Source organism: Paroedura picta, chromosome 3, assembly GCF_049243985.1.
Source record: "Paroedura picta isolate Pp20150507F chromosome 3, Ppicta_v3.0, whole genome shotgun sequence".
NCBI lineage: Eukaryota > Metazoa > Chordata > Lepidosauria > Squamata > Gekkonidae > Paroedura > Paroedura picta.
In genome coordinates this window covers 169,364,239-169,384,458 of record NC_135371.1, presented here as the reverse complement: position 1 = coordinate 169,384,458, position 20,220 = coordinate 169,364,239, and the positions used below count along the sequence as shown (strand labels likewise).

Genomic DNA, 20,220 nt, shown 5'->3' with positions numbered 1-20,220 from the left:
GGGGAGTAGCGTACACTCCAACTCCTGGGGGGGGGGCGATGTCCCTGATTCGCTGACCCCAGCCTCAACCATAGACCTGGTGGAAGAGCTCCGTTTTACAGGCCCTGCGGAAAGCTGACAAATCCCGCAGGGCCCGCAGATCACCCGGGAGCTCATTCCACCAGGTAGGGGCCAGGACCGAAACGGCCCTGGCCCTGGTCGAGGCTAGGCGCGCTTCCTTCGGGCCGGGGACGACCAACAGGTTCTCACCCGCAGAGCGTAAGGCTCTGCGGGGGGCATAGAGCGATAGGCGGTCCCTCAGGCATGTGGGCCTTGAAGGTTAAAACCAAAACCTTGAACCGGACCCGGTTGTGGGGGGAAAGGGAATTGAAGACCTGAGAAGGAGAGCATTGGAGAACCCTTTGGCCTGTGTCTCTGCTCATTAAAAAAGGCAACAAAATGCATCACAGCTGATATCTTTGTGATATGCTCAAGGGAGCAGACCTATTTATTTATTTATTTATTTATTCATTCATTCATTCATTCATTCATTCATTCATTCATTCATTCATTCATTCATTCATTCATTCATTCATTCATTCATTGGATTTATATCCCGCCACTCCCGTGAGACTCGTGGCGGGTCACAATCCATAAAATCCCATGAAAACCCCTAATACAATAAAACCCATCTAAAAACCGGCGATTACCAACCTAGCCCACACCTACAGCGGCAACTACCACAGAACTCAAGGGGGAGTAACATCAGATGACCGTGGATGACCCCCATCAGATGACCGTGGAGGGGGGTCCGATCTACCGTCGAGGCGCCTGCCTCAACCATAAACCTGGCAGAAGAGCTCCGTTTTGCAGGCCCTGCGGAAAGCTGGTAAATCCCGCAGGGCCCGCAGATCTTCCGGGAGCTCGTTCCACCAGGTAGGGGCCAGGACCGAAAAGGGCCAGGCCCTGGTCGAGGCCAAGAAAAGCTCTTGTTGGCCTCAATCAGCTCCCAGCCTAACAATAGCAATGATATTATTAATAACAATAACCACCCAACGACTGCTTAGTATTAAGTGGGGAATGCCTGGCAAAATGTCAGAATTGCTACACCCTGTTCATCCCTCTGCATGTAACATAACGATGCCAGATTCAGAGGGACTCGTGTCTTATAACGATGCCAGATTCAGAGGGACTCGTGTCCTTTGACCCCGATGCTGACACTCACCTAGGGGCATGGTTGATCAGGGCCTCGGCGCGATACTTGGGGTAGTTATAGGCTCGGAACTCCTCATTGGACAGGATCCCAGGCCACGTCTCTTCATTGGGGGTCCCTGATGAGGCAGAGGAAGAGAAGCACGAACAAAGGTGAGTGAACCAGCAGAAATGCGAACCCTGGTGGCCCTCGATAAGGGCCGAAAAGTTAAGAAAGTCTGACCTAGGGGTTAGTAACCCTAGCTTATTCCTCCCCTGGAAATGCTTACACCAGGGGTAGTCAAACTGCGGCCCTCCAGATGTCCATGGACTACAATTCCCTGGAGCCCCCTGCCAGCGAAAGCTGGCAGGGGGCTCCTGGGAAGTGTAGTTCATGGACATCTGGAGGGCCGCAGTTTGACTACCCCTGGCCTACACAAACCATTTCCCCCTCAGCCAAGCTTCCTTCATGTTTTTAGGAGAAGGGATTCAAAACCGCCTGATGGGCATAGACAGGGGGAACTCAACGGGTGTGTGGAGGGTTTGGCACCCAAATACATGTTGTTCCCTTGCGTGTCCTTTCCCCAAAATGCTCTCTGCAATGTTGTTTGTTCCACCCTAAAAGCACACTCAGACCTAGCTGAGGGTATAAAGCCCTCATTTGGTCCTTAAAACCATTGTTTTGGCAGAAGTTTTCCCGTCCAAACCCAGAAAAGTTCTGCTGCCTCATTCATTCATTCATTCATTCATTCATTCATTCATTCATTCATTCATTCATTCATTCATTCATTCATTCATTCATTCCCTTCCAGCTCAGGGTGGTTCACAAGGAACATGAAAACCAACAAGACACATACAATGTGAATTCAGTAACTGCATCAATCAACAACTACAATAACAACAGCAGCATTGAACACTGAATTTTCCACTGTACAGTAGAGGGTTTCTATGTCCCCCTCCCCACTCCAGGGCCTAATCAGCATTGCAACTCTTTGACGCCGCATCAGGCCCGTACCCAATATCCGAAAAATGAAGTGCAGCTGCTCCTCAACTGTGGAGCCGGGGAAAAGCGGCCGTCCTGTGGACATCTCGTAGAATATGCAGCCCACGCCCCTAAGGGGACAGAAAGACAGGCGTCAGTACCAAAGGAAGGACACATTAGGAGCTGCCATTTAAATTCCGTTACAAAACGGAACCCTAATTCTGGGCCTGGAATGGAAAATTCTGCACCTGGAAAAGCCAAATTCTGCAACCGGAGTCTAAAACGGAAACCCAATGCTCAACAGTTGGCACTTTGATACTCCGTGTAGATGGATGTCTCCCCCATGTCTAGCAAAAAGAGGGGAACATGAATTTAATTCACATACAGGTTACGTGTTTCAGCTTTGCATTCCCTTGGCTGATTCTTTTTTCATTTCAATTGTGTAAGAGCGCTATTGAGTATAGCACACTTTCCCAACTAGGGTTTTGTGAAACCCTGGGGTTTCTCGACGGCCCTAGAAGGGTTTCCCAAATGGGTGGGAATTAATTAGTTCTTTAGATGTTTTTTAATCAGTTAAACATTTATTGGGTGATATAACCGCATACGGTCATGTCAACCTGCCCCCTCGGCCCCAAAAATGGCCAATGATGGGCCTGGAGGGGGGTGGGTGTGTCCACAGCTCTGCTTCCCAGCCAGATTCTGCACAATTGTGCCACTTCTTGAAACCTGTTTCTTGAAACCTGAAGAATGTTTCAGGGATTTCTCAATGGTTAAAAAGAGGCTGGCGTATAGAGAGAAACAGTGGTGGGCCTGCAATTCTGGCTGTGGGACCAAAACAAACCGTGATTGGCTGCAAACCTTTGTCCAGAGCTCCATGGGCAGAGGAGAAGATGGCCAAAAACCAAGATGCAGAACACAAAGTGTAACAGGACCCTGGGCCCGGTATAAGCTGCATCACAAAGTTACAAGGATATCAAATTGAGCCTCAGCAGGAAGAATCCTCTAAGACAGCGGCCCCCAACCCCCGGTCCGGAGACCGGTACCGATCCGTGGATCAGTCAGTACCGGGCCACAACTCCTCCTGGCCGTCTTCCCCGGCTGCTGCCTCGGGGGCTGCCCTGTCACTCTGCCGCCGGCTCATCTTTGGTGCTCTCCAGCGGCCACCATGGCTGGGGCTCCCCCTCGGAGTGGCACTGCACAGCTGCTGCTGGCAGAGCCCCCCAGTGGGCGGCAGGAAGTCAGGGGTGCCGGTGGGAAAGCAAGCGGAGCAGGGGCTCAGGCGACGGCAGCAATGTCCCTCGGCAAAACACTACCCCCCCCCCGGGCCTCAGTAAAATTGTCAAGTATTGACCGGTCCTCAGTGATAAAAAGGTTGGGGACCGCTCCTCTAAGACATCCTTTGATTTGGACACATACTGGGACCATTCAAGCATATTCTTTGGCAAAGATTACAAAGAAGATACTAGGAGGGCTGAGGTGAACAAGGCAGACTTGTTTCCAAAGTATTTTTGTTTGTTTCTTTTTACTTAATACAGGACACAATACAGGCTATCACTCTGTGACTGAGGGCGTTCCATCCTACCTCATCCCCACAGAAATTAGGGGCCACACAACCCTACCATTAGTGGCTACGGGCCTACTTTCCAGAGGGCTCGGAAGAATCCTTACCACATGTCAATCTGCGTGGAATATTCCGTCGAACCTAAGAGGATGTCAGGGGGTCGGTACCAAAGTGTCACCACCTCGTTGGAGTAGGTCTTCGTGGGAATGGATTTCGCCCTGGCCAGTCCTGACAGAAATTAAAAAAAAAATTAAACATACAGATTTACGGCAGAGAAGCAGAAAAGCTGGCTTTTTTTTTTACCACCCCCACTTTTCACGACCTGGAGGAGTCTCAAAGTGGCTTACAATCACCTTCCCTTCCTCTCCCCACAACAAGACAGCTTGTGAGGTAGGTGGGGCTGAGAGAGCTCTAAGAGGACTGCTCTGTAAGAACAGTTCTGAGAGTGACTAGCCCAAGGTCACCCAGCTGGCTGCATGAGAAGCAGGGAAAAAAGCCAGGTTCTTCATATGCATGGGTAGTCGAACTGCGGCCCTCCAGATGTCCATGGACTACAATTCCCATGAGCCCCTGCCAGCATTTGCTGGCAGGGGCTCATGGGAATTGTAGTCCATGGACATCTGGAGGGCCGCATTTCGACTACCCCTGTATTAGAGTCTACACCATGCTGGCTTTCAATAGGATCAACAGAGATCACGAACGTCTTCTTTAATGAGAGCCACTAAAAATATCCCAAGATACCCCTTTCCGCCATCCATATTTCCAGGTTTTGCTCTGTCCCCAAAAGAGATCATATTAGATGGGATGCTGGACTACTGATCTGATACCGCAGGGCTCTTCTTATGTTCTCAAGAAAGCCTCGGCCTCTCTGCCCTGCTGCTAGCCCTCCAGAGGAACAGGTTGGCCACTGCGTGACACAGGATGCTGGACTTGATGGACCCCTGGTCTGACCCAGCAGTGCTCTTCTGATGTTCTTAAGATCTGGCCCTGGAAGGAGCACCTTCCATGTCACACATTAGCTGGTATTTTTTCTTCAATGCATATATGTGTTGGTTCAGTGAAACCTGCCTTGATGGTCACTAGAGTGAATTTCCTAGAATCTTAGTGGGGATTAGAGGGTGTGACAGAGAAGGGGAAGCCTTTGGCCTGGTGCACCTCATCCACCCCCGATTTGTGCTCCTGCACGGGAGCTGGGGCAGTGAAGTTCCCAGTGCGTAAACGGTCTACTCTAAGGGATGCTCAGACAACTCTGAAGCATCTGGAAAGCTTCCAGTAGCCCATGAGCTGCCTGCCGGAGAGACCTGCACTGGGAGACACTCCAATAGAGAGGTTCATTTTTTCCCCCACTCACCAAAGTCTGCTAGTTTGAGCTCCCCTCTTTCATTGATGAGCAAGTTCTGAGGCTTGAGGTCTCGGTGTAACACCTTCTGTCGGTGGCAGTAGGCTAGGCCACGCAGCAGCTGGAAGAGGAACAGCTGGGGGAGGAAGCAAAGCCAGGTTGGTTCTTTTCTTTTGAACTTGGGAACACCTGCCGTGTCCCATTCACTCGCCCACCCACCCAATCCTACCATCTCAGCTGAGATTTTAGTGCAGTGCAGTGCAGAAAGAAGAGGTGAGAACAGAAGTTCATAAAATCCTTCACAGGGCGGGGAGAGTCGACAAAGAGAACTTTTTCCCCTTCTCCCAAAGTACTCGAACTCAAGGCATCCAATAAAATCAATGGGCAGTAGGTTTACTCAAAGAGGGATTCAGAAGTGGGATTTGCAGCCAGAGGTAGAATTAACAGAGGAATTAAAGGGGATTAGATAGATTTATGGAGAAATCCATCAACAGCTACCAGCTATGGTGACCGAAGGGAACGGCCACGTTCAGAGGCACTAATCCTCTGAATCCCAGAGCCAAGAGAACATTGGGGTTTCTTGAAGCCTGAAGAATGGTTCAGGGGGTTCTCAAGTTGAGAAAGGCTGCCTTAATCCTCTTTCTTGAGGTGCGGTGACCAGAACTGTCCGCAGCATTCCAAATGCAGCCGCGCCCTGGATTTATACAGGGGCCAAAATTTCTCCTGTATAAATCTGTATAAACCTACCAACCTGACCTAGCCCTGGATTTAGCATCCAGAAAAGCTGCCCCCCTCCCAAACACCACCAGATATCTCCACAGATGGAAGCGAGACAGCTTACCTTCACATTGTGCATATTTATAACGTTGCCGCAATCGTCCAAGTACTGTTTCAAGTCTTTATCCTGCAGAGAGGGGAGAGAGGCGGAGATGGCCGTGAAAATCGGACATGGGTGCTGTGCCTTTAAGCCTGTCGCACGATTCCCTGACAACAAGACCTATGGAATTCAGGAAGGCTTCTGAAAACAGCACGCATAGGGGCTGGCTCTTCTTTACAAAATCAGTAGGTGCCATTCATTCCGGGGTTGGGGGTATTTGCCTCTCAGTGGCCCATTTGCGTGAGAGGGAAACTCATAGCAATCCCTTCTGTGGGCAGCTTATTCTACGATTCGAAGGTCCAGGGATGCTGAAGCAGAAAAGCAAACAGACGCAGCACTGTTCTGCTCAAGCCTGCTCTGCCTCAACGTGCAGTGCTCTCCTGCCTCTTTATAGCACGAGGAAACTGTCTACCCAGCATCTTGTGCAAGTAGGGAAAACAGCTTAGGGCTGTCTTAATTCCGTTCCCCCGTAACTTGGGGTTGTGGTTAAGAGCTTGGTGTCGTGGTTAAGAGTGTTAGCTTCTAATCTAGGTTTGATCCCCTGCTCCTCGACATGTAGCCAGCTGGGTGTCCATGGGCCTGTCACAGTCCTGATAGTTCTCACCAAACAATTCTCTCAAAGCTCTCTCAGCCTCACCTCCCTCGCAGGGAGTGTGTTGTAGGGGGAGGAAGGGAAGGCGATTGCGAGACGCTTTCAGCCTCCTTCTGCTAGAGAAAAGCGGCATATAAGAACCAACTCTTAAATTCCACTTGTGCACAGAACCCCAGTGCAGTGGATCGAAGCCGCTGTGCATCCAAGCCGCACGATGCCTCTCGAGGGGAAGCAAACTATTTCAAGTCGCATAATTTCTTAGAAATCACCATGCGCTGTTTTTTGCTATTAAATTCTGGCAAAGCTTCATGCACATCAGACACATTTTCCCCCAAGATAACTGGTTTGGTTCACCTGAGTCGCTGGGCTGGTCTGAAGTAACAAAGTCTGAATCCAGGGGCACACTGAAGACCAACCAGTTCTGGGTCTCAGCTTTGCACATGAAAGCTTATACTCAGAATTAGATTCTGTTCCTCCTAAAGGTGCCCCTGGACCCAAACTTTGTTCTGTTGCTTCTGACTAACACAGCTACCCCGTTGAACAAATTCTAGGTCTAAACTTTGTGCAACAAATATAATCGTCATTCACGCAAACTTCATCGCTCTGTGCATGTTGGGGTACCGCATGGTCACTTTCCTGCGCTCCCCTGGAACTCGGCTCAAAGGGTTTAGGCTTCTAAGGGATACACCCCTTCTGTTTATTTTATTTATTTATATTTATTCATTGCTGTATTTATATACCGTCCTCCCCGAAGGCCCAGGGCGGTTCACATAAAACAGAAACAATACAGATAGATTAACAATAGTAAAGTGATCACAACAAGCAACATAGAACAGTAGAAAAATATGGAGAACATTAAATTAACGCATACTGATAGCCCAGTGGGTTGGGCAGAATTGTAGTGGGGGCAATGGGAGGGAGGCGTAGGGGAAGGGCCTGTGAGAAGTGGTGGTCCAGGTCAACCTTATCCAAATGCCTGGCGGAGGAGCTCCCTTTTGCAGGCCCTGCGGAACTGTTAGAGTTCTGTCAGGGCCCTGATCTCCTCTGGGAACTCGTTCCACCAGGTGAGAGCCAGGATGGAGAAAGCTCTGGCCCTGGTTGAGATCAAGCGAGCTTCCCTGGGCCCAGGGATCACCAGGAAGTTGGAAGTGCTGGAGCGTCAGGCTCTTTGGGGGGTGTAAGCAGTATACTCACTAAATACTCGAAGACAAGCGTGAGGGACTTCTCTGTATGGATGATGTCATGCAGAGTCACTATGTTGGCATGTTTAAGATCTTTTAGAAGCGAAACTGGAAGAGAGTGAAAAAGAGGTAAATGGTGAGATTCACCCGAGAACTTCTAGCGATGGAATATAGAGATTTCCAAAACGCCTGCTGCCACCGAGGGTGTGCCGTGAAACATAAATGGGCTCTCCAATGCATCCTGTCTGCATAGTGGCCAGCAGAGATGGGAGGAAAATGTCCAGTCCGTTTAATGCAGGGAAACAGGCTGGGGAAAATTTTCACAGCATGGAGATAAAGGACATTCCATTAAGCTTCCGCTAAAACGGGCAGCACGCTTTTCTCCTGGCCCGTTGTCCACCTTGCCTGTGAGTCAAAAGTCTGAAAGGAGGGGGCCCACTGCATCTCTGCATGATTTGGCGTTCTTGGACATAAGAAGAGCCCTGCTGAATCAGACCTGCTGAATCAGGCCAGACAGTTCCTGTGGAGGTCCGACAACAGGGCACAGAGGCCGAGGCCTTTCCTTGATGTTAACCCCCTGGCCCCGGTTCAATACCTCCTTAGCACAGTGATGCCTCTCCTCCTTCTTTTTCTGTTTTGCCAGATCCATAATGTTGCCTCTTTCCTCTCCCCTGGTCCCCATGAGCTTAAATTTATTATTCTGACTTTTCTTTTCCCCTTCTCTTTCCTCTTCTCTAATTTCGGAGAAGAGGATGGGGAGTAGGGTTACGTAGAATGTTTTAGGTTGACTATTTGGAAGCTATGCAAATTTCGGGAGCAAAAAAAAAATGTCCAACTTCAGAGGATGCTGCCCTCTGTGACTCTGCATGAGTCACTGCTCTGGGCTGACCTCCTTCAAATCACAGGGTACGTTCTGAACGGTGACTCACTTATTTCTAGGCATGAAAGGAAAGCACAGCTCCACTTTTAGTTCAGGAAAAAAATCTGCGTCTCAGCCCCCGGGCATGCGTCTGCCAGGGCATGGGAATTTGTCATCTATTCTAGAGGACACATGGTGTTCCAGGCAAACAGTCTACTTCCCCTTTCAAGCCAGCCCCAAATCAGCCACTGGCTCCTACTTCCAAGATCTGTGCAGATTCCTAACTTAGCTGCACGCCCAGGTGCATTTTGGTTTCTGACAATGAATCTGGCTGCCCCAACCATCTCTCAGCCTCCCCTCCCTCACGGGGTGTCTGTTGTGGGGAAAGGAAAGGGAAGGTGAATGTAATCCGCTTTGAGACTCCTTTGGGTAGAGAAAAGCGGCATATAAGAACCAACTCTTCTTCTTCTTCAGTAATATCAGGGCTCTCTCAGCCTCACCTCCCTCACAGGGTGTCTGTTGTGGGGAGAGGAAAGGGAAGGTGACTGTAAGCCGCTTTGAGACTCCTTCGGGTAGAGAAAAGTGGCATATAAGACCCAACTCTTCTTCTTCTTCAGTAATCTCAGGGCTCTCTCAGCCTCCCCTCCCTCACAGGGTGTCTGTTGTGGGAAGAGGAAGGGAAGGCGACTGTAAGCCCCTTTGAGACTCCTTTGGGTAGAGAAAAGCAGCATATAAGATGCAACTCTTCTTCTTCTTCAGTAATATCAGGGCTCTTTCAGCCTCACCTCCCTCACAGGGCAGAGAAAGGCGGCGTATAAGAACCAACTCTTCTTCTTTTTATCACAGAGTTTCAACAAGTCCTAGAGCGCCCCTGGGGGCATGACATCCAACCAGTCGCTTTCTCCACCCTGCCCCAAAACCTTTAAGGTGCTGGTGGACAATGAACTGAATTGCTGGGAGGTCTCCTGCCTTAGCAGGTGACATGGCCTGCCAACGCGCAGAAGACACAGATGGATTTTCTAGACTGGAATGTCTGTCGACTGCAGGCCATGCTGAATGCAGTTCATCAATCACCCGTCACACTGTGCCAAGCACCTGCCGACCTCCTGTTTTTGCAGCTGCAGGCAGGTTGCATAAAAACAAGAGATGGAAGTCCCTAGTCAGGCAATGCACATGACTGGTGGGCTGCAACTGAATCACAAACCCCGCTTAACTGCTTTGTGAACCGGCATTTGTGACTACTCCGTTTAGCAGTCGATCGACCCATCTGCCCCCCATCGGTGCAATCATCTTAAAAACATTCAATTGCGGTTGCTACCGCAAGATCTTCCGGCGGTGAGTTCCACGGGTTAGTTCTGTTTCGCTATGCAATGAGAAAAGCGTCTCTTTCATTTAAAGATTCTCCCCTGCAAGTGGCTTGAACGCACCTTCTCGGATGGCCGTGCAAGGTGCCCCCTCCTCGTGCTCTAGACGGATCTCCTTCAGGGCCACCAGGTTGTCTGTGAGTTTACTCTTCCCCTTGTAGACCGTAGCGTACGTCCCCTGCGACAATGAAGACACGGTTAGGAGCCCGGCATAGAACATCCAGCCGTTTTGCTGCCCTTTACTGTGGAGATTAAGAACCTAAGAGAAGCCATGTTGGATCAGGCCAGTGGCCCATCCAGTCCAACACTCTGTGTCACACAAGGGCCAAAACGCAGGGGCCATCAGGAGGTGCACCTGAGGGGTCAAAACTCCAGAAGCCCCCCCACTGTTGCCCACCAAGCACCAAGAATACCTTGTGGTTAATAGCCACCAATGGACCTCTGCTCCATACAGGTATCCAATCCCCTCTTGAAGCACTGTGTGCCTATAACCACCACTGTTTACAGCAGTGAACTCCATGTGTTACTTATTCTTTATGTGAAGAAGTACTTACTTTAATCTGTTCTAATCTGACTTTCATTCAGTGCCCAGGAGTCCTTGTGAGGAAGGGGAAAAAGTCCTTTTATCTCTACCTAAATTCATCCCTTTACGTACTGTACACCCAGGGTCCCCAGTGTGGTGCCCTGGGCACCATGGTGCCTGCAGACCTGTATCCGGCCAAACTCCAGGTGTTTTCAGAAAGCGGGTAAGGAGAGATGGGGCTCTTGCCCAGAAAGACTTCTGATTGGGCGTGCAGATTTAATTTTCTTTTACAATGCTTCTTTTACAGCTGCCACCACGGGGTTGTCAGGACTGGAACCCAGGACTTCTAAACCCAATCAGAGAATCAGAGAACTGGAAAGGACCTCCTGGGTCATCCAGCCCAACCCCCTGCACTATGCAGGACATTCACAAACCTATCGCTCACCCACTGTCCCCTGCCAGCCCCTTGAAAAACTGTGTTATTCAAAACTGGATTATCCTTCCCAGGTTGGCTGATGGGAAAGGGGCTACTGGGATGGCAGGCACAGGAGCTGTTTCTTTGCTGAAGGAGTGAAGACAAAAGAAGTGGCAACCAACCAATCAGAGCCCAGCCCGTTGCCCTGACCAGGCCATGAAAGGACGGAAGGCGAACTCACCTCTCCCAGCTTGTCCAACTTGACGTATGTCTCCAGCTTCCCAAACCCAATCTCCGACTGCTCGAGAAAGCACAGAGAAAGACAGAGGTGTGATAGGCCGGCTGGCCAAGGGGGAGGGGCTAGAAAGCCAGGAGGAGGGCAACCGTTGCTGCTCCAGCTCCCGGGAGGGGTGCGACAGGAGCAGCCGGGGGAAAGCAAGGCCCGGTGCTCACCAACGAGACTCTCCGTAACCGTCGGCTCAGGGGCTTGTCGAAGAGGGGGCTGTTGAGCGTCAGCTTCTCCAAGTAGCCTTCGGGCAGGCGGATGTCGGCCGGGAGCGACAGGCGCTTGTTGATGTCCTGGGGGGAGGCGAGAGAAAGCGGAATTGGTGGAAGCCAGAGGCCGGAAACCCACCAGCTGCGTCTCGGAGGAGACCCACCGCCCGATCTGGGGCCAGGTTGGCTATCATGCGGAGGTGGGAAGAAATCTTGTCCTGGAGCTCTGTTAGGTTGTGGTTTTTTTAACTGCCCTCACAATAGAAGCTACTTTGGGGGGAGGAAGAAGGGGTATGTTACGGATACTGCCGTCTGTACACATCTGTGCTAGTATTGACAGGCCCCTCCTAGCACCCGACGGGAAACAGAGGTGAGAAGCTTAGCTGTAGAAGGAAAGAGCCCTGTGTCATGTCGCTGGCGTCACAGGGGAAGTGGCGTCATCTCACTCTCGATTTCTGGGTGATGCTCCTGGACACGGGTGGGCAAATTGTGGCCCCTCCAGCTATCCATGGACTACAATTGAAAGGGGCTCATGGGAACTGCAGTCCATGGAGAGCTGGAGGGCCACAATTTGACCACCACTGCTCTAGGACAACCTTTCTTGACTTTTTGACCATCGAGAAGCCCCTGAAACCTCCTTCGGGCTTCAAGAAACTCCAGAAGTGCATGGTCATGTGGAATACGATTGGGAAGCAGAGCTGTGGACATGCTCACCTGGGGCCCCTCCCCTTCCCACCCACCCTAGACCTATCACTGGCAATTTTAACAAATTTTAAAAATATATATTAAGAACTGATTCACTCCCACCCATTCAGGAAGGCCTTCAAGGCCATCAAGAAACCTTGGTTCAGAAAGCCCACTCTGCTATTTGGGTGACAACTCTATGGTAAAACCGGCTTCGACTACAGAGTTTTTGCCAAAGTACCAGAGCATCACCTGGAAGTCGCTGGCATGATGATGTCACTTCCTCTGTGATTCCGGCAGCACGACCTAGACCAGTGGTTCTCAACCTTCCTAATGTTGCTACCCCTTTGGGTTGGCCAAGCAGCGGCAGCCTCACGACCCTTGGGGAAAGGGTCGATTGACCCCCATAAGGGTCGCGACCCCCAGGTTGAGAATCGCTGACCTAGACCTTCTTTCTACTGATAAGTCTACCCCTCATATCCCACCAATTGGTGGCTGGGGGCAGTGTCTCCTGGCAGGAGACCCCTTTCTCCACTGGGGGGTTGGGGCAACCCTAACCTGTACCCCGTGACCCCTCACCATAAAAAGCCTTTCATGCTAAAGAGAGGCAGGGAGTCCCTCCAACAGAGACCCCCCCTTCCGAGCGTTCCCCCCACTACCTCTAACGCTTTGCACCTCAGTGGAAATCTTGCGCGTCGGGTTGTTCCTCATGCGCACTCGGACCGGGGACTGCACTTCGTCCGACGACGTCCCCGAGGCCTGGTCGCTCTCGCCGTCGGAGCCCATCTTGAGGTCTTCGTGGACGATTTCTGCGCCAAGGGGAGAGAGGGGCAGATCCCCGAGGCCAGGAAAATTAGCAGCCACTCTCCCCTCGAGTCTAGTCCTCCTCGCATCCCGTAAAGCTGGACTTAGGGACGCGCCCTAAGCCTTGGATTCGACAGGAAGGGGCCTCATCATTTTCCTTCTCGTCGCCAGAAAGAAAGCCTGATCTACCCCTCGGCGGAATGAATGGACAGGACCGCTTCACAAATCTGCTGGGTAAGTGAGTGGGACTGTAGTGTATATTGGTGCATATATAATTTATAACTTATTGAAAGTAGGATCCTAACATGTCATTTCTGTGCCTTTTAGTACAGGGGTAGTCAACCTGCGGTCCCCCAGATGTCCATGGACTACAATTCCCATGAGCCCCTGCCAGCATTTGCTGGCAGGGGCTCATGGGAATTGTAGTCCATGGACATCTGGAGGACCACAGGTTGACTACCCCTGTTGCAGTGTGTCATGTGAGTAGTTACACAGTTCTTTCTGGTGGTTGCAGACTTCTAAAATCCTAATGCACTGGTCATTTGAATGTCCCGTTTTCTTCACAGGCGTAATCCGGCTTGAACCCCGTGAGAAAGGCAGCCTCTAAAGCACTAGGACAGCTTGAGTTCGAGTCCCTGCTCTCCACTGGAAGCTAGTCAGGGGACCTTGAGTCTGCGGCACTCTTGCAGGCTAACCGACCTCAAAAGGTGGTGGTTGCAAGGATAAAGTCGTGGAGAGTAGAAAAACATAAGAAACAGCTTTAGCTCCCCATGAAAGAAAGTGGAATACAGAATTTTTTAAAAAACAAATAATAAAAATAAACACCTGGAAGACTGGACTTTTCACCTTGGGGTGCTAGCTTTCTACAGGCAGGGACTTTTTCAACTGGAGAGTATTGAAAAGAAGACCAGCCTATGCTGGTTGTAGGCTGAAGTGGTCCAGTCCATTCTACTGCCACCCAACCTCTACCATCTAGACAGATCTACCCTAAAACCTGGAGCTTTGGGTAACACACCATCCACTCTTATCCCCCCCCCCAATAAAAACCTATCCAGAACCATTAAATGGGGTTATCCCTGCTGCTTATAAACAGCTTGACATGAAAAGTCCCATACGTAGGAGTAACGATACAGGTTCATTATGCCTTTATGGATGAGCCACAAAGATAAAGACCTGGCCCAAGGCCACATACGGCAGGACGACACCCAAAGCAGGCCCTGCATGTGGATTCCATGCCCAGTGCACCAACCGCTGGGGTCACATGGGTTCTCCTTAAGTTTCGAGTAACTTTTGGGGAATCAGCAGGGGTCTTATAACCCAGGGGTCTCTAATCTGCGGTGCACCTTTGAATTCAGTCACGGTGTGGTGGACACAGCTACAAAAGGCCTGCAGCCGCTTAACTTCATTCACCCCGTTATGATTATTGATTATTGATTGGATTTCTAGGCTGCCCCTCCCTGCACGGCAGACTTGGGGTGGCTTGCAATGTAAGAGTTTATTAATTTATACATTTGTTCAATTTTTATACCGCCCTTCCAAAGAATTTTGAGTGGTTTACATCATGATACAAAATTAAAATCATAAAAACGTAACAAAAATAATACAGCGACCAATAGTCTCTTAAGTCTACAGTATAAGGGAGAGCTCTCGTAACTAAAGTAGTGAGTAATTCAGACTGTGGCGCTCTGCGGGCCGCTGTGAATACGCACGTCCAATCCAATTTACAATGGCCGATCAGAAATGCTGCGGGACAAAAAGCCCCGCCAGGCCCCGCCCACTTTCTAAAGGCTCCGCCTACTTTCTGAAGGCCCCACCCACTTCCTGCGGGAGCTATGGCGCCCATGGGCACCATGTTGGGGATCCCTGTTATAACCCACATAGCTCTTTCAAGATGATTTTGAAGAGGCGGTGTCCGATTTCATATCCACCTCACCCCTGAGGCATAAGCATGAATAGGAGATAATTATTAAACTGATGGACATCTGACCAGCCCAAACTGTAACTGACACACTTTTAAGACACAGGTCTTGGAAGCCCACATTAATTCCCAGTTAACAACTGGCACCAAGTTCATTGGGCCCGAAACCCAGACGACATCGGCGCCCTTACCGCAGTCCTTCTGATGCCAGGAATGGAAATTCAATACTCTGGCCTACCCGGTCTCCTCAGTTAAAGGGAGGCCCAGTTCGGTCACAAGGGGCCTAACCGCGTGTCAGCCACTCAAGTCTGGATTCCAAAACGTCTTCTTCCAGTCCGGTGTGGATAGGCGGAAACCCCTACCCACCAAAGGGAGTCCTTGCGGGCACAGTGAGAGGGGCGATAGTCACCTAGTCGGGCGGTGCCGTTGAGGTGAGTGCTCAGACTGCGGCTGATGGCCAGGCGGGGCCTGCGGAAGGTGCCCGCATAGTGGTTCAGGAAGGCGTGAACGCTGCGGGAGGTGCCGGGGGGCACGCTCTTCACTGTGGGGCCTGGGGGGGAAGGGGGAGGGGAAGAGGGAAGCCCACAGACAGACAGATGGACGCATGGGGGGTGGGGATGGAGGCGAGAGTCGATGGGATACAGAAAGCGCGGGGGCCGGGGGACGTTGATCGAAAACGGCATATGAGGTGCACGGTGGAAGGGCCGGTGGAGTGTAGGAAATTGACAAAGGGCGGAAGAGTTGTGATAGGGCGGAAATCCCCAGCGAAAGGCGGAAGTAACGGGTGGAAAGACCACAGGCCGGAGACATTGATAACCAAATAGCCACCCCTCCGCCAGAGCGGGAGGAGATGGATCCAGGAATTAAGGAAAGGAAGGAGGGAAGCGGATGAGTGATGAGGAATGGAAATCCCACCCGCACACGGAAAGGAAGGGGGAGACACATGGGTGTGCACGGGTCGAGGGGAGAAGAGCACAGAAGGGAAAGAGAAAAGGGGGAGAGGGGAAGCACACAAACCAAAGTCAGATTTACAAAAGGAGGAGGGTAGGCCATGACACGAGCAGGGGGCGGGGTCGCCAGTGCGAGGAAGGAGGAATCAAAAAGAAGAGGGAGGAAGGAGACAAAAAAAAAAGAGAGAAAAAAGAAAGAAAGATGAAGGGGGGGTAAAAAAAAGCAAAACTGAAAAATCAAACCAGAATGGAAGTCAAACTAAAGAGGGAGCCTTCAGCAGAGAGGCATGAAGGGAGAATAACAGACAGGGACAACTTACCTGAGAAGGGACAGGTTTCCGGGCCACATGAGCTCCCCTACCTGAATGGTTCGGAGGGTCGGGGGGCGATTAACAATGACAGAACAAACCTTGCTGAAACTCAGGGATTCTCCCTAGGTAGGGGTGGCCAGATTATGGCTCTCCAGATGTCCATGGACTACAATTACCATGAGCCCCTGCCAACGGGCTATTCTGGCAGGGGCTCAAGAGAATTGTAGTCCATGGACATCTGGAGAGCCGCAGTATGGCCACCTCTGCTTGGCAAAACCCACTTTCTTCTGGAATCAGAACTCGAATTAAGACAAAAGGGAACGAGAGAGGTATGGGCTTCATGGCCCCAAACCACAGAGGTTCTAGAACAAGCTTCTAGTCCTCTGTGTGGCAGAGGTAGCCTTTCAAAAAGCCATGACAGCTTTATGTTCAGTACTGCCAAGACCGGGCAGGACAAGGGCTTTTTTGGTGGCCAGAATCACTTTTTCCACTCGACGGGGTTCCCGCTCGCCTACCAGCTGACAGCCGTGTGAACCACCCGGTCCTCAACTTCCTGTCCGTCAAGCTATCTCCCACGAGAGACGGCTGGCTCAGTATCTTTCTCATCATTATCCTGCCCACAAATCAATCGGACAAATGTGGCCTTCCCCAGTTGAGAAATTCCTGTTTGGATTCACGCTGCGCGAGGGCACCTCGATTTGACGGACAAAAGCGTGCGTTTTGAGCCGCACCGAAGAACGGTGGGATGTCCCTCTGTGGTTTGCCAATCCAGAAAGCAATCTCTTGGTCCCGCTGTTCCACTTCGGCTCATCGGCTGTCAAGTCCTTTCCCTCTTCCTCTCCGGTTCCTGTAGCATCTGTCAGGTTCGCCCTCTCTCTAGAAGAGCAGCTAACGCACAGCTCCCCCGTGAAGACAGGGAAAAAAAGAACCTGACGGGATGACAGCAAACAGCACCCCGGGATACGGAAGGGCTGCCCAAGGACAGGCCTCTGCCCAGCGTGTTCAGGATCTGGGCACACTGACAAAGCAGGCAGGGGTGAGTAAGACGCTGTTCAATAAAGATGGTGCAGAGTTCTACGTCTGGGTAACAGAAATACCGGACAGGGGATACACTTCTGAGTAAGCAATGTCTATGAACAAGATCTTGGGGTACAGGTGGAATTTTTTTTTACAGTAAGAGGAGTTCAGCAGTGGAACCTGCTGCCCAGGGAGGTGGTGAGCTCCCCCCCCCCGGGCAGTCTTCATGCAGCGGCTGGATGAACACTTAGAATCATAGAGTTGGAAGGGACCTCCTGGGTCATCTAGTCCAACCCCTATGCAGGACACTCACAACCCTATCGCTCATCCACTGTCACCTGCCACCCCCTTGAGCCTTCACAGAATCAGCCTCTCCGTCAGATGGCTCTCCAGCCTCTGCTTAAAGATCTCCAAAGATGGAGAACCCACCGCCTCCCAAGGACGCTTGTTCCACTGAGAAACTGCTCTAACTGTCAGGAACTTCTTCTGGATGTTTAGACAAAATCATAGAGTCGGAAGGGACCTCATGGGTCATCTAGTCCAACCCTCTGCACTATGCAGGACACCCACAACCCTATCGCTCATCCACTGTCACCTGCCACCCCTTTGCCTTCACAAAATCAGCCTCTCCGTCAGAGATGTCACAGATGTTCTAGGCCAGGCCTATGATTGAGCCCATGTGGCTTAGAATGATGCGGGCCTCCTTCCTCTCCTGTCCCCTACTCTTTCTCCAGCTCCCTTGGGTCACGTTTTTATCACTGAAATGGCCAAATTGGCCGGCTGGATTGCGACGGTTGGTGGGAAGTGGCAGATTATTGGTGTTTTATTGCGTTTTATTGTGTTTTAATTATGTGACGTTTTAAAAACGGTGGCGAACTACCCCAAGCCCGCTTCAGCAGGAATGGGCAGTATATCAATCAAATCATTAATTAATTAATAAAAACAAAAGCCTAAGGAGAGGTTTACAGTGGAGCAGGCAGAAGGAAAAAAAGGCAACGGGTTCAGGGTTGAAACACAGAAACGGCCACGATTCTCAGGGATGCCCCCAAATTGAGTGCCGGGAAGATGTTGTTGTTGTTATGTGCGAAGTCGTGTCCGACCCATCGCGACCCCATGGACAATGATCCTCCAGGCCTTCCTGTCCTCTACCATTCCCCGGAGTCCATTTAAGTTTGCACCGACTGCTTCAGTGACTCCATCCAGCCACCTCATTCTCTGTCGTCCCCTTCTTCTTTTGTCCTCGATCGCTCCCAGCATGAGGCTCTTCTCCAGGGAGTCCTTCCTTCTCATGAGGGGGCCAAAGTATTTGAGTTTCATCTTCAGGATCTGGCCTTCTAAGGAGCAGTCAGGGCTGATCTCCTCCAGGACTGACCGGTTTGTTCGCCTTGCAGTCCAAGGGACTCGCAAGAGTCTTCTCCAGCACCAGAGTTCAAAAGCCTCAATTCTTTGACGCTCGGCCTTCCTTATGGTCCAACTTTCACAGCCATACATTGCAACTGGGAAGACCATCGCCTTGACTAAACGGCCGGGAAGATGAGACCATGGCAAAAAAACAAAATAAAGCTGCAGAGCCCTGAGGCATCTTTCAGGGCTTTGCCCAACGCACACACCCCCTCTTGGAAACACATGAGTGAGGCTCCCTTCCCAAAACACAGATGTCCAATCGGCAGCATTTGTATCCCCAAGAGTGGGGTGGGAAACATTCCACGCCCTTAATGTCCTGGAGAAAGTTTTCTGCTTCTAAAGAGCGGCTCTTTCGTAAAACAGAAGTGGCAGCCAGCTCGGTATTGGGCAAGCTTAACCGTGCCAATATTGTGATTCGTGTTTTTCCCCTCGAAATTGCACGAAAGAGCACAAGGGAAGCTTTCTTTAATGCAGTGGTTCTAAACCTGGGGGTTGTGACCCTTTTGGGGGTCGAATGACCCTTTCACAGGGGTCGTGGCAGGGCAAGCAGCTTGGCCAGGGGGGGGGGCATCCACACAACAGCCTTGCGGGGTAGATCGAGATAAGAGTGTTCGTCTGTCTGGAGTAGCGGAAAAGAGCGAGATCGGCATGGTGGGAGAAGAGGCAGAACTGAACTGAGAAACCCCAGAAAAAATACAATTTGTATGCAGTCATGAACAAGGGCTCTTCACGGTATTGGTCAGTTCTGGTTTAATTTCTGTGAAAGAACCCTTGCATAATTTTACTGTATTAAAGGGGACTGTATTAAAGCATTAGGAAGGCGGAGAACCACTGACTTAATTGTTATCGGGACGAGGGAGAGAAACCAAAGGCACCGTTCAATACATCCAAGCTTCAAAAACGAACTGAGAGTTTGCCTGAATTGACAGGCAAGCCGAGGCTAAAAATTCTTATTTGCGTGTCTCCTCGCAGATGGGCAAGGGGGATCTTGTCCTCTCCAGTCTGAAGCGGCAAGTCAAGGGAGTGGAGATCCAGAGAGCAATGATGAAACTGGGGGAATTGAGCGACTTCGTGGAAAAGAGCTGGATTCTTCTTTGAGAGCAGCTCGGTGAAGTGGTTAGAATCATGGAACCATAGAGTTGGAAGGGGCCAGACAGGCCATCTAGTCCCTCCCCCTGCTCAACGCAGGATCAGCCCTAAGCATCCAGGAGAAGTCTCTGTCCAGTCGCTGCTTAGAATCATAGAATCATAGAGTTGGGAGGGGCTAGACAGGCCATCTAGTCCCACCCCTGCTCAATGCAGGATCAGCCCTAAGCATCCAGGAGAAGTCTCTGTCCAGCCGCTGCTTAGAATCATAGAATCATAGAGTTGGGAGGGGCTAGACAGGCCATCTAGTCCCACCCCTGCTCAATGCAGGATCAACCTCGAGCATCCAGGAGAAGTCTGTCCAGCCACTGCTTAGAATTATAGGATCATAGAGTGGGAAGGGGCCAGACAGGCCATCTAGTCTCACCCCCTACTCAACGCAGGATCAGCCCTAAGCATCCAGGAGAAGTCTCTGTCCAGCCACTGCTTAGAATCATAGAATCATAGAGTTGGGAGGGGCTAGACAGGCCATCTAGTCCCACCCCCTGCTCAATGCAGGATCAACCTCGAGCATCCAGGAGAAGTCTGTCCAGCCACTGCTTAGAATTATAGGATCATAGAGTGGGAAGGGGCCAGACAGGCCATCTAGTCTCACCCCCTACTCAATGCAGGATCAGCCCTAAGCATC

The 20,220-nt window shown here is 51.0% G+C and overlaps 1 protein-coding gene across 5 annotated transcripts in view; it reads right to left on the bottom strand.

Moving 5' to 3' along the window:
• The window catches only part of CDK16 (cyclin dependent kinase 16), a 72,655-nt gene that overhangs the window by 6,793 nt on the left and 45,642 nt on the right, over positions 1 to 20,220 (bottom strand). For 3 of the 5 annotated variants that reach the window (XM_077329411.1, XM_077329408.1, XM_077329407.1), the window contains exons 3-13: positions 15,174 to 15,314; positions 12,718 to 12,851; positions 11,317 to 11,442; positions 11,105 to 11,161; positions 9,989 to 10,103; positions 7,716 to 7,810; positions 5,894 to 5,956; positions 5,065 to 5,188; positions 3,821 to 3,941; positions 2,186 to 2,283; positions 1,205 to 1,310 (exon numbers count right to left, since the gene is read on the bottom strand). In XM_077329411.1, the coding sequence (XP_077185526.1) occupies positions 1,205 to 1,310; positions 2,186 to 2,283; positions 3,821 to 3,941; positions 5,065 to 5,188; positions 5,894 to 5,956; positions 7,716 to 7,810; positions 9,989 to 10,103; positions 11,105 to 11,161; positions 11,317 to 11,442; positions 12,718 to 12,851; positions 15,174 to 15,314 (1,180 nt within the window). The remainder of the gene's footprint in view (positions 1 to 1,204; positions 1,311 to 2,185; positions 2,284 to 3,820; positions 3,942 to 5,064; positions 5,189 to 5,893; positions 5,957 to 7,715; positions 7,811 to 9,988; positions 10,104 to 11,104; positions 11,162 to 11,316; positions 11,443 to 12,717; positions 12,852 to 15,173; positions 15,315 to 20,220) is intronic. The other 2 variants (XM_077329412.1, XM_077329409.1) reach the window with 1 other exon arrangement.